This window comes from Thamnophis sirtalis, unplaced genomic scaffold, assembly GCF_051295495.1.
Source record: "Thamnophis sirtalis isolate CommonGarterSnake01/CBP01778 unplaced genomic scaffold, rThaSir2_p1.2 scaffold_1, whole genome shotgun sequence".
Classification (NCBI taxonomy): domain Eukaryota; kingdom Metazoa; phylum Chordata; class Lepidosauria; order Squamata; family Natricidae; genus Thamnophis; species Thamnophis sirtalis.
The window spans coordinates 7,694,090-7,707,604 of NW_028261381.1; the positions used below are offsets into that span (position 1 = coordinate 7,694,090).

A 13,515-nucleotide genomic window follows, 5' to 3' on the forward strand; every position below is an offset into this window, starting at 1 on the left:
ACTCTTTTTCATCTGTTAGCGGAGAAGGTCAGATAGTAACAGCTGCAGATCACATGGTATTGCACAGGTACAGTAGATGCAGGGTCATTTGCACGCAAAAGAAGTGTGGTTGCTTGACAATGTAAAATAACAATGGATTTGTAACTGGCTGACCAACCACACTCAACAGGTAGTCCTCAATGGAACTGCATCTACATCAGAGGTGGGTTCCTACCAGTTCGCACCTATTCGGTAGAACCGGTTCGTCAAATCTACCGAACCGGTTAGAAGAGGTTCCACCAGTGGACCCGGAAAGCAGGCCACACCTACAGAAGAGGTTCCAAAAATGTTTGAAACCCACCACTGGTCCTTGGATATGATTATTCTACACTCTCATGCTCCTATTTATAAAACTCAGTGCCTCTGTGAAAGGTAAGGATGACTACTGCGTCTGTGGTGCAATCAGAACATTGCGTGTGTTGAAGTTGTTTTAACGCTAACCAAAGATGCCTTTTAAAAAACAAGTTTACATCCTATTCTTATGCATGCCAGTGCTGTGTGTGAGGTAATTTAAGGTGGTTCTGACAAGTGTCGTCGGCATCTTCATATCCGGTCACATGGGCGGCAAGCCACTCCCATCCGGTCACATGGGCGGCAAGCCACTCCCACAAAGGAGGCCACACCCACAGAGTAGGTTCGAACAATTTTTGAAACCCACCACTGATCTACATGGAGGGAAGTATACAGTGGTGTACCCCAAGGCTCTGTCTTACACCCGGTACTCTTCAATATCTTTCTAGTATAGGGCCTTTGAGAACAATCTTGTTTGCTCTCGCCCTCCCAAGTCTGCAGTGATATTCAACATGTGAAATCCCCATTAAGTCCTGATTTATCACCTTTGCTATTGAAAATAAAGCCATTTAGGAATTTGGAACAAATTGCTTACTTGAAGAAGCCAGTTGCCGAGAGGCTGATGCTTTCCTCGTAGGCAGCTTTAATCTGAAAGAAGTAAATAGTTAAGTGGTTACATTTGTAATGCTGACAAAAATGTATTTGTGCATAAAAGGAAACCAAAATGGGGATATTAAAGGTCAGCCTTTCTTCTTTGCATAAGAGAGGTGTGAAAAAAAAACTCATGTTGAATTTGTTCGCTTATACATCTAGGATTACTTTCTAAAAATGTATCTTTGCTGACATTAAGCAACTTCCCTGGATCCACATCAATTTTAAGACTATGTGTAGAAGATGCTTCTAGACCAGTGTTTCTCAACCTTGGCAACTTGAAGATGTCTGGACTTCAACTCCCAGAATTCCCCAGCCAGCGAATGCTGGCTGGGGAATTCTGGGAGTTGAAGTCCGGACATCTTCAAGTTGCCAAGGTTGAGAAACACTGTTCTAGACAAAGTTGCATGAAGTAGCCATCTTGGCTCAAACATTAATTTTATGAGTACTCACACCCTTTCTACTTCCAGTGTTCTTGAGTGTACTTATAGCTTCTTACTCTTTTAAAAAAAATCTTGTCCAAAATGTTCATTAAAAAGGGAATGGACTATCTCCAAAGAATACTGAGTTGGTTATTCTATTCTTAGGATCCTACGAGAGAGCCCATTGTGCACAGAGCATCAGTAAAGATCACACGTCACCAGAATGAGTTCATTGCTGAAATTAGCCAATAGCAATAGCAATAGCAGTTAGACTTATATACCGCTTCATAGGGCTTTCAGCCCTCTCTAAGCAGTTTACAGAGTCAGCATATCGCCCCCACAGTCTGGGTCCTCATTTTACCCACCTCGGAAGGATGGAAGGCTGAGTCAACCCTGAGCTGGTGAGATTTGAACCGCTGAACTGCAGATAGCAGTCAGCTGAAGTGGCCTGCAGTACTGCACTCTAACCACTGCGCCACCTCGGCTCGACAACTTAAAGTTTGGACTTTGGACAACAATCCAAAGTTTAGTGGTACCAAGAAATGACATATATCACCAATGCTTCCTGTTAGATAAATTTAGAATTGCTGACTATTTTGATATGGTGTTCTCTTTAACTTCTGCGCTGTTCCTATACTTATAGTTAATATATTAAAAACTATTATCCTGAATAGGGTTAAAATTATTCTGTTTTAAAAATGTAAAAGATACCTACCCAATCTTCCCACTTTCCTTTAGGATTCTTTTTAATGATTGGCTCAAGGCGCTTCATTAGAATTTGACAAGCATTCTGTAGAAGATGATACCAAAGAAAACAGGGAAAATTAGTCCCAAAGAATGCACCTTATTGTTAAGATGTTATCCAAATTTTATTTTTAAAAGGCACATTTAAGTGTTGCATAGAGAGATTGCCATCTTTTTTTGCAAGAATTGGGACATTTTTAATGTTAACCTGAATAATTGAAGGATTTTTTTTCTTAACAGAAACTATAATTTTGTTAACAATTTTCTAGCATCACAGAAGCTCACATGCCAAAATGCAGTACAAAAGAATACAACACTGCTTTGCTAAGTGCACATTGTAACAGAAAATGTGAGTACTTGTTACGGGGAAAGGAATAATACAGCTGTTTAATTATTATTATTATTTTTGTGCCAGTTCTTCCTTTTCTAATAGGTCCATTTTGTGTTTAATTATGTCCATTTTTATTTTAACAGCTGTTTAATTATTTTTGAAAGCAAACATAACTGAACTTCAATTGCTTTTCTGCAACTAGACAATGACACAGAGCAGCGGGATGAAGATGCTATTTTACACTAAGTCAAAATGAATTTCTCTGGCCCAGTGCTGTTTGCTAAAGCTTTCCCAAGCAGATTCTTTAATTCTCAAAATTTTCTGTCAGCTTTCTGCAATCTTTAGCCCAGACTTGTTTGGATATTGCAGGCATTAGCGCTCAATCTCTTTGGAATGGAAAAAAGATGTTTAGCAAAAACTGCTCTATTTTGTTTGTTAATAATGCTCTAGCAACTTAAATCAGATAATACCTGTTTCTTTTATTAAGGTATTAAAGAATGAATTTGTGATCTCCTGTACACCTTAAATGAAACATGGAAAGATATTGACTAAGTTCATATGTTGCAGTAAGTTATATTTGGTATGATCTATAAAATTACAATTGTTTTTTTGTATTTGCAACTCTATGATGGTGAAGTTTTGAATTAGCACTAGGAAGTCACAGGTTCTAAATCTCGTTCATCCTCAGATAATGGAAACTGAGTGGGTAATTTTAGACCAAACACTTTCAGCCCTTCATAGAGCATTGTTAGGGGGTGGGGGTGGGGGGAAACGGGACCATTATGCATCCACATAGAGCTCTTGAAGTAAAGATAGAATGTAAATCTAATAAATAAACACTCCTTGACCTGTTCCCCCATAAATGCTGCCTGAGTTCACACATGTCAAAATCTAAGAAATCATTTATGCTTCAGGGTGATGTATGAACTCAGTTTCTGTATAAAGGCAGAAAAAACTTCCACTATGGCTGTAATATAGCTATGAAAACAGAAGGATCTTTATTAGAAAAAGATGGCAACTTCTGGCAGCGACTATCTTTTAAAGCCAAAAATGTAAACAATTTAATTGGACGCCAAACTATTTCTTTTAAGACAAACGTCCTATATCAGGTTGGAACATTTTAGTAGCAGTAGCAGTTAGACTTATATACCGCTTCATATGGCTTTCAGCCCTCTCTAAGCGGTTTACAGAGTCAGTATATCACCCCCACAGTCTGGGTCCTCATTTCACCCACCTTGGAAGGATGGAAGGCTGAGTCAACCTTGAGCCGGTGAGATTAGAACCGCTGAACTGCAGATAGCAGTCAGCTGAAGTGGCCTGCAGTACTGCACCCTAACCACTGCGCCACCTCGGCTCTTTTCCCATCAGCACTCCCTACTCTCACAGCAGGAAGCCTCTCTAGAGGCATAGATCTTTCCCTTCACTAATGGTTTGATGATGATCCTTTAAACTGCAAAGACTCTTATCATTGAGATTCTCCCCATCTTTCAAATCTAGCAGCAGCTGAGGGGAAAAAAAGGAAGGCTCCCATTCACAAAAAGGTAGAGCTTAATGTCAGAAGGATTAAGTTCCATCACATTTCAAATGAGTTGAAAAGAACACCACTGATTTATGCATCTAACCTGGACTGCTTTCCCATTGATATCTGCACCGATTGATCCCCCGGTAGCAATTGCGTTCGGTATTGTGACTGTCGTTCTTTCATAGTGGTGTATGTAAGATAGCGGTATCTTTAATTCATGGCTAGCCACCTTGTAGTTTTAAAAAAGAAAAAAATATATATATTAGCATTTGTAATCTCCCTGGAGTTACAATCCAAAAGGCAATTACAAATTACTACTACAGGGAAAGCTTTGTTTAAATAATTTATTATTATAAGACGTAAGCACAGGTAGTCCTCAGGTCACGAGACTGGAATTTCAATTGTTAAATATGTGGTTATAAAGTGTGGGACCTCGTGTGAACTCCTTGCTTAGCACTGACAAACCGGGCAGTCCCCACTGCCATCAATTAGTGGCGAACCCTGCGGGTTGTTAAGTGAGGACCTCATGTGACTGCAACATGGGAATAGGTCCTCGAAACCAAATACCAGGCAAGCAAGCTGGTGGGGAAGGGATACAGGTGGGTGCTAAGGAGTGGATGCCATGGAGTTCAGGCAGGCCGTTGCTATAGACAGAAGTTAGCAATAGCAATAGCAATAGCAATAGCAGTTAGACTTATATACCGCTTCATAGGGCTTTCAGCCCTCTCTAAGCGGTTTACAGAGTCAGCATATCGTCCCCACAGTCTGAGTCCTCATTTCACCCACCTCGGAAGGATGGAAGGCTGAGTCAACCTTGAGCCGGTGAGATTAGAACCGCTGAACTGCAGATAACAGTCAGCTGAAGTGGCCTGCAGTACTGCACCCTAACCACTGCGCCACCTCGGCTCCTCAGAGTTACAGAGTGCAGGTGATGTGGAGGGTGCCCCAGAGTGAGAACGGGTGCCGCGGGAGATGCTACGGAGTGTCGGCAGGCGAGTGCTATGGAGTATGAGATCTCCATGTGGGATCCTCTAGAAGAAAAGGATCAGGAGCAAAAGCAACTTGCAGGGGCAACTTGTGCCATCCTGCCACAGAGTGCATAAAAGAGATGCAGCGGACAGTCATTAAGGACTCTGGCTTGGTAGGTGCCATGGATATGTACAATATCACCATGCCACCTGGGGTTCTCTAGAAAAAAGAAGACAGAGGCAAGAGTGCCTTATGAGCGCACCTGGTGGTCTCCTGTCAGCTTTCCCATTGATTTTGCTTGTGGGAAGCTGGCAGGGAAGGCCACAAAGGCTGATCATGTGACCGTGGGGGACTGCAACCATTGTAATTTTGAGCCAATTGCCAACCTCCGAACTTGTAATCATGTGACCATAAGGACACTGCATCGGTTCCACCACAAAACCGCGTTCGACTAAAGCGCGCTCGACGAAACCGCGTAGCTGACATCATCACAGTGCGACGAAAAAAGCACGCTGTAAATGCTAAAGCTAAAATTAACCCCTAAACCTAAACCTAACCCCCCTAAACCTAATCCTAAACCTAACCCTAAACCTAACCCTTAACCTAACCCTAAACCTAACCCTAAACCTAACCCTAACCCTTAAGCTAACGCTAAACCTAATCCTAACCCTTAACCTAACCCTAAACCTAACCCTAACCCTAACCCTAAACCTAACCCTAAACCTAACCCTTACCTTAACTTAAATCGGCTTGCTTTCAAAGCGCTATTTAAAGCGCCCTTTTTTTTCCGCGGACGCTGTTGTTGCCCTGCTGATGACGTCAGCGACGCGGTTTAATCGGGCGCGCTTTAGTGGAGCACGGTTTTGTCGTGCCACGCACTGCATCAATTGCAACTTAGAGCACCGGTCATAAATTCCCTTCATTCAGCACTTTTATAACTTTGAATGGTCACTACACAAACAGTCGTATCCCAGGGACTACATGTAATACATCATATTATTTCAGCACAACAACATATATACAGTAATGACTAGAGATTATTGACGCTCTAATGTTGAGAACCTAAATGTTTAAAGATAGAGAAAAAGAAAAAATCATAGTCTTAACTACGATTTGAAATAAGCGTAAGGTTCTTTACGTTTTACATCCATAGTAAATACAGCGTTAAAAGCAATTGCAAATTACGGTACATCAAATTTTTATTGTACAATAAAGATTTCTGTCTTAAACTGGATTTTAACACTGTTACTGTCAGTATTGTTACTTATGGATTGTGCGTGTTAAATGAAAAAAGAGGCAAAACAAAATAAACAGGGACAATGTTTTAAAAAAGGAAATAAGGCTATTTGATTTCTAATTTCCCTTTTTGTGCCTCTACTAATTTGCAGTGTTAATAAACTTTTAGGCCTCCTTGAAAGTCAAACTATAACCATCTACATTGGCTAAGCTGCATAATATATTTAGTGTATAGGAACTATTCTTGCTTAAATTCACTCAACCTTCTATTGTGAATATGTATTGTTAATTTTGCCGTTGTTGCATATTCTCCAAGGTTAAGTTCCCAATCGGATATTGTCAGAATTGAATCTTTTTTCCCATGTTGAGCAAAATTTATTCTTACTGCTATAAGCATGTATATCTCACTAAATTATGATATTTATTGTTAATGTTTTCTGAGGTTATTGTACATTCAGTGAGGAAAAAAAACACACTTCAAACGTCCACATTTTCTGCACTGTACTATGTATATCTTTCAAGCACAGGTAATCCTTAGCTTATGACGACAACGGAGCCTCTCCATTGTGGCTGCAAGCTGTGACAGTCGTAAAACGGTCACCAACCTGATGTTAAGGCGTTATTTTGCAATAGTCATTAAGTATACCCTGAGGTTGTTAAGTGAATGAATGGTTTGCTATGGGCTGGTTTTGCTAAAAAACGGAAGTAAATGTCAGTGTTTGGCAAAATCTTTGTAAAATGTGGCTATGTGATTGATTGCAAGATGCTGCAAACAGTCATAAATGTCGACTGGTAGCTAAGCGCTCAATGCTCAGTCACCTTACCATTGGGGGTGTGGTGGGTGACCACCTGAACTTGAGGTTTGAGGTTTGAGGTTTATTTTATTTATATGCCACCCTATTCCCTGAGGGACTCGGGGCGGCTCACAAACCCAAGGGGGGGGGAGGTAAACACAAGAAACTACAACAGAAAAGGTACAAGGGAATTTAAAAGACAGCCAACAGTCACACGATTCGAGAGGGGAAGGGAACTCATCAACCCCAGGCCTGCCGACACAGCCAGGTTTTAACAGCTTTTCAGAAGGCCTGGAGAGAGGTGAGGGTCCGAATCTCTGTGGGGAGCTCGTTCCAAAGGGCCGGAGCCGCCACAGAGAAGGCCCTCCCCCGGGTAGTAGCCAGATGACATTGGCCAGTAGATGGAACCCGGAGGAGGCCTAATCTGTGGGATCTGATGGGCCTTTGGGAGGTAATTGGCAGCAGGCGGTCTCTCAAGTACCCAGGTCCAATACCATGAAGGGCTTTATAAGTGACGACTAGCACCTCACTTCAGAATTGGTTCATAAATATCCAGAGGGAGATCCAGCATGACTTCGAATGGTCGCTAAGCATCAGTTGTCAGTCAAGAACTACTCGTAGTTTTTATGGGTTTTTTTTAAGTCTAGGTCCAGTACAGGTGATAAAGTGTTCCTTCTGATTCATGGCATTTCCAACATTTATTATTATATGATTTACCTATCTTGGAAATTATTGATAGATGTGTGTACCATCTAGAAAAAAATTTGTGTCCAATTTTCTTTAGAGTTGTATAGCTCAGGATAGGTTTTATGGATTTGATCCCCAATTCTTCCCATTGTTGTGACTGTTTCTTTGAAAATTTTCATCCATTTTATCATACAATGTTTTATTTGGTCTGTATCTATGTCTTACCAAAGTAGGAGTTTATGGTTCCACCACAAATCCGCGGTAGACTAAAGCGTGCTCGACGAAAGCGCGTACGTGACGTCATCACAGCGCGACGAAAACGGCACGCTGTGAGCGGTAAATTTAAAATTAACGCGAAAACCTTACCCTAACCCCCCCAAACCTAACCCTAAACCTAACCCTAAGCCTAACCCTTAACCTAACCCTAAACCTAACCCTAAACCTAACCCTTAACCTAACGCTAAACCTAACGCTAACCCTTAACCTAACCCTAAACCTAACCCTAACGCTTAACGTAACCCTAAACTTAACCCTAAACCTAACCCTTACCTTTATGTGAATCGGCGTGCTTTAATTTTATTTTAATTTTAATTTAATTTATTTTTAATTTTATTTGTCGCGCTGCTGATGATGTCACGTACGCGCTTTGATCGGGTGCGCTTTAGTGGACCGCGGTTTTGACGGGTCACGGGAGTTTATATCTGTGCCCTAACAAACAGTATTGGTATGCGAGAGGGCAGAGCGGAAATGTTAGGCAATTTGATAAACAAACAAACAAACAATGGAACATTCATGCACATTTACAGTATTTGTGGGCAATAAATATCTTGTAATCCATAGGCACCCTATAGTAGCCATCCCCAGCTGCTGCCTGTCCCCTGAGTTGGACGTTCTAGAGAGACATGATGGGGGTTGTAATTCGACACATGGAAAGGGCACTCAGTTTGGAAAGACTGCTTTATGCAAGTTAGGAATATTAGACTTTAAAAAAGAAATCTTAATTACCTGTAACATCTTGGTATAAAGTCCTTGTCCCATTTCAGATCCACCATGGGATAGTAGTACTGACCCATCTACATAAATATGAACCAGGGCAGCAGCCTACAAAAAAATAGAAATGCATTTATTTACTTACTTGACAAATGTTAGTTTTGATCTTTTAAATTAAATCTTGTTATATAGAAGTAACAAAGGAACGAAGTATCCTTTATCTAGTATATCATTTTTTTTCCGCAAAAAAAGTTTAAAATGAGTGATAAAATCAAAGCATAATATTTTAGTATTGGAATACATGTTACAAGTCTGTTTGGACTATTGGAAACTGTGACTTCTAGTCGTCCCTTGGGCAAGGAAACCACATGAGTTGCTCTTTCTGAACCTTAGGTAGAAGGTGCCAGCAAACCATTTCCAAAATGTTGCCAAGAAAGCTGGATAGATCTGCCCTTGTAGTCAACAGGAATCATGATTGACTCTTAAGATGGCAAAAAATAATAAAGATTAAAGAAATAATTCTCTAAAATGATGAGATACAGATTGGATTAGGTCAAGGATCTGCAACCTTAAACACTCAAAGTGTTAAAAACACTGGGAGCCACAAAACCTGGGTGGGCTGGCCAACTCCATGTCACTCACTCTCACCCAGTCACATGGCACCCTAGCCACACCTACCCAGGGGGTCATTAGGGCAGAGAACCACATTGGGAACCACAAAATCTTTCTCTCTTTCTCTCCCCTCTCTCAGTATCTTCCCCCTCTCCCCCCTCTCTGTATCTCTCTCCCCCTCTCCCTCTGTCCCCCTCTCTCTGTATCTCTCTCTTTCTCTCCCCCTCTATGTATGTGTCTTTCTCTCCCCCCCTCCCTCCCACTCTCCCCCCTCTCTCTCCCACTCTCCCTCCCCACCCCTCTCTGTTTGTGTATGGGTCTTCTCACTCTCTCAGAAAGCCCAGTGAGCTTTCCTTGGGGATCTTCGCTATTCCATTTCTTTCTCCTTGGCAACTGTTTGGAAATTCAGGCTGGTCGAGGAACAAGCATGAGCCGTGGGGGAGGCTTCCCTCCTCCTCCTCTCACGCTTCTCTGGCCGGCTGTGGCAGGGCTGGGAATGTGTGCGCAAGTGGGAAGAATTTCATCAAGTGAGCGGCTGGGCTCGGCCAAAGCGCAGCAAAGGCACACGGCGGAGCCCCCTTTTCCCGCTTCCCTGAGCTTCTTAAAGCCACGGCTGGGCGCTGCAGGCCCATCCCCCTTTCTATCATCCCCTTCTCCTGGATCCCATTCCCACCCTGCCAGCCCTCATGTTAACGAAGCTGGTGCTGTTTCTCCATCCCCTGCCGTCGCCCTTACCTTCTCAGGCCAGGTGAGGAGTGACTGGAGAGGAGGATGAGGGGTGGGGCCAGCCAGTGATGGGACAGGGATCCGCAGCAGAGGAGCCGTGGGTTGCCAACACCCGGACTTATAAATTATAAGTGATGGGCTGGAAAACCTCTGAAGGCTTTGCTTTATTTGAATAGTGAAGTAACACATTTCTTATGATATGTTGATTTGCATCTCCAGTAGATCAGTTTCAGAGGTGGGTTCCTACCAGTTCGCACCTATTCGGTAGAACCGGTTCATCAAATCTACCGAATCTGTTAGAAGAGGTTCTACCAGTGGGCCCGGAAAGCAGGCCACACCTACAGAAGAGGTTCCAAAAATTTTTGAAACCCACCACTGACACACACACACAAACACACACACACACACACACACAGAGACAGAGAGAGACACAGAGAGAGAGAGAGACAGACTCACACAGAGAGAGAAAGAGAAAGAGGAAGAAAGGAAGAAAGAAAGAAAAAAGAAAAAAGAAAGAGGGAGAGATGAAAGAAAAAAAGGAAAAAGGGACAGAGAGACAAAAGGAAGGAAAGAGAGAGAGAGATAGAAAGAAAGAAAGAAAGAAAGAAAGAAAGAAAGAAAGAAAGAAAGAAAGAAAACACATGGCCAGCAAGCCACTCCCACCAGGTCACATGGCCAGCAAGCCACTCCCACAAAGGAGGCCACACCCACAGAGTAGATTCACATTTTTTTTGAAACCCACCACTGATCAGGTTACTACTATTAATCTATCTATGTTATGACATTGTTCAAAAATTATAATATAGGTAGTCTTCAACTTACAATGATTTGTTTAATGGCAACTTAAAGTTATTCCAGCCTCAGAAAAAGTGCCCACTGAGAGGATGAAGGTTGAAGCTGGGCCTGGGGAAAATGCCCTTCAAGTCACCAAAATGATTTCTATAAGATTTACCTTTCAAGATTTCTCAAATAATTAAAATGTCTAAATATTGAAAAGTAATCATTTTGTAAAAAGGATTGTAAAGTATAGAGTTGTAAAAACTCTATAATGAAGGTAATATTGTTCCTAAACAACATATCATAATAAGTTTGTTACATATAAATATACAGAATATATAAGAATATAGTATATAGCAGAAGAAAGAGCTCTGCCCTGCAAGTTTGGAGAAAAGAGAATTGTTTCTCGTGGTGGCATTTTCCCAAATGAAATTTACTCATCCCTTCAAAACTGCTGTTCCTTTTGCACTTATTATTTTACTTTTTGGGAGGATCACATTCTGGAAAGTGAACATCTTGCCTGGTGGTAAAATGTTTTATTGTATCCAACTGTAAACATCATGGGGATGATTGCGATTCCTTTCTTCTTCCAGTAATTTTGTTTATTGAATTCTTCAGCAGCTTCTTTTCTGATGTAGTAATCAGACTTCTTCAGGCATTCTTTCCAACATGCCAGCAGATTTCTGGCATCCACCTTTTCTTTGTAGGGAGTTTCAGATATCGTTTTGTATAAATTCACCTCCCTGACCTTCAGCAGAGACACAGAAAATGCTTTTAGTTACTCCGTATGTTTAAAAAAACCATATAAAACGTGGTATGTGCGTTTATATATTCTGCATTAATAACAATTACCATGCCTTTAGTATGCTAAAAAGAATTACTGCACTCCAAAGGTCCAGTCCACAACAGACATCTGTTCTTTGAGCGGAAAATGAGGATCCAGGAAGACCATCAGATTATGTCCCAGTTTGGGGTGTTAGGGGGGAGGGGGGACGGGGGATATATAGTATGTGTTAGATTTTATAGTAACGCGATTGCACTTGTATACTGTTGCTCGTTAATTTCACTGTAAAAATAGGACAAGCTGAATATATTAATAGATAGTAGAAATACACCGAAGGGAGGAGTAGAGGGTTAGAAGAAAGAGGGGTAGAGAGGGTGGGAGAGAGGACGGGAGGGAGGGGGAGAAGGAAGGGAGGGAGTATATCGGGAGAGAGGAGTGGTAGAGGGGGAGGGGAAGTAGGGTAGAGGGGAACGATGGAGGGAAGAAGGAAAGTTGGAGGGAGGCGAAAGAAAGGGTGTATGGAGGGTCGAAGTGGTACATTGGGTTTGTATTTTGGGGGGTATTGTTGACAAGAGGAATGGCTGTGTTTATTGTTTAATGTTATATGGCCCCGGTTATGCACAGTATATATGTGACTGTACGAAATGAAAATAGAAAAATAAAAACACATTTACATTTAGATTATGTCCCTGTTCTAAATGGGTTAATGCAACCAGAGGACCAGAGGGGACGTTTCCTAGAACTGGGCAGTACCAAAGAGCTATAGCCAGTCTTGCAATGCTCAGCTTGAGCTGTCCTTCCCATCCAAAACTCCACTGTCTCCGGGGATAGGACAAGGCATTGCTTGGTCGTCCAGGGTCCAGATGTACAGCTGAATATAAATCACCATACTGATGATTCCAACCTTAAAAGTTTCCCACTATAGATATTAAACAAGAGCAGTGACAGCTCGGTGACACCCCACAAATCAGGAGAGTTGGGCTTGACTTCTCTCCCCTCAACCTCATTATTATTGCCACGTTGACTCTGTCATCAGTGCTGTCTCAGTCCGTATTATGCCCTAACCTAAAAAGAGCCCGTATATTTTCTTCCTGGATTCTCAGTAATTGTAACCTGGTCATCTTTTCAACAGACCTCTCCCAAAAGATTGAAGACTGGACAAAATATTGTGCTATGAATAGAAGTGGCAAGCATGCTAGTCATTGTGCAGAATATACACAGACTCTGTCTACCAGTGCCTTGGCCTTCCTTCTTACCCTGTCTTCCCATACATGCTGCCTTAGGCACACTCTTTTCTGCCTGTGTTCAAGATACATTATGCTAAGTTTAAAAACATTTCTGTTCAGAGTGTTCTGTACAACAATGAAAATGTGATTTATTATGTTTCCTAAACATAATAGTATAAACACACACACACACACACACACACACACACACACACACACACACACACACACCCCTGGACATTTGTGGCAAAGATAGGAAGAAAAATACTGGTGGTAAACAGCAACTTTGTATAAACAGATCAGTATATTCTAATTAGAACACGCACATAGTTTTCCTATGTATTCCTGTGGTGGATTCGCGCCTCCCCCCCCAAAAAAGATACTAGCTATAGGAAAGCAATAACTTTCATAACAGATTAATGTCCAACTTTGAAATTGTCATTTTGATAAATACAATATGAAGAGTCCATGATGGCATGCATGCTGGAAGTGGCACACAGAACCCTTTCATGAGCCATCGCTCGCTGCTCTTCCGGGTTCCGGAGCACCTGTCAGCTGGTCTTCACACATGCTGGACTGCCAGAAATCGGAAGAGCAGCCGCCTGGTGTGCATGCGCATGCTGGGAACATGATCTTCCAGTTTCTGGCACATGCTTGTGTGCCGGCCACCTGGTCTTCTAGTTTCTGGCGTGCATCCACGCACGAAGACCAGCT

General features: G+C 42.0%; 1 protein-coding gene across 1 annotated transcript in view; it reads right to left on the reverse strand.

The window, feature by feature from the left end:
- The window catches only part of AOX1 (aldehyde oxidase 1), a 77,473-nt gene that overhangs the window by 14,549 nt on the left and 49,409 nt on the right, over positions 1–13,515 (reverse strand). Inside the window, exons 26-30 of the mRNA XM_087709191.1 lie at positions 11,312–11,539; positions 8,692–8,787; positions 4,101–4,229; positions 2,119–2,193; positions 926–978 (exon numbers count right to left, since the gene is read on the reverse strand). Of these exons, the coding sequence (XP_087565317.1) occupies positions 926–978; positions 2,119–2,193; positions 4,101–4,229; positions 8,692–8,787; positions 11,312–11,539 (581 nt within the window). The remainder of the gene's footprint in view (positions 1–925; positions 979–2,118; positions 2,194–4,100; positions 4,230–8,691; positions 8,788–11,311; positions 11,540–13,515) is intronic.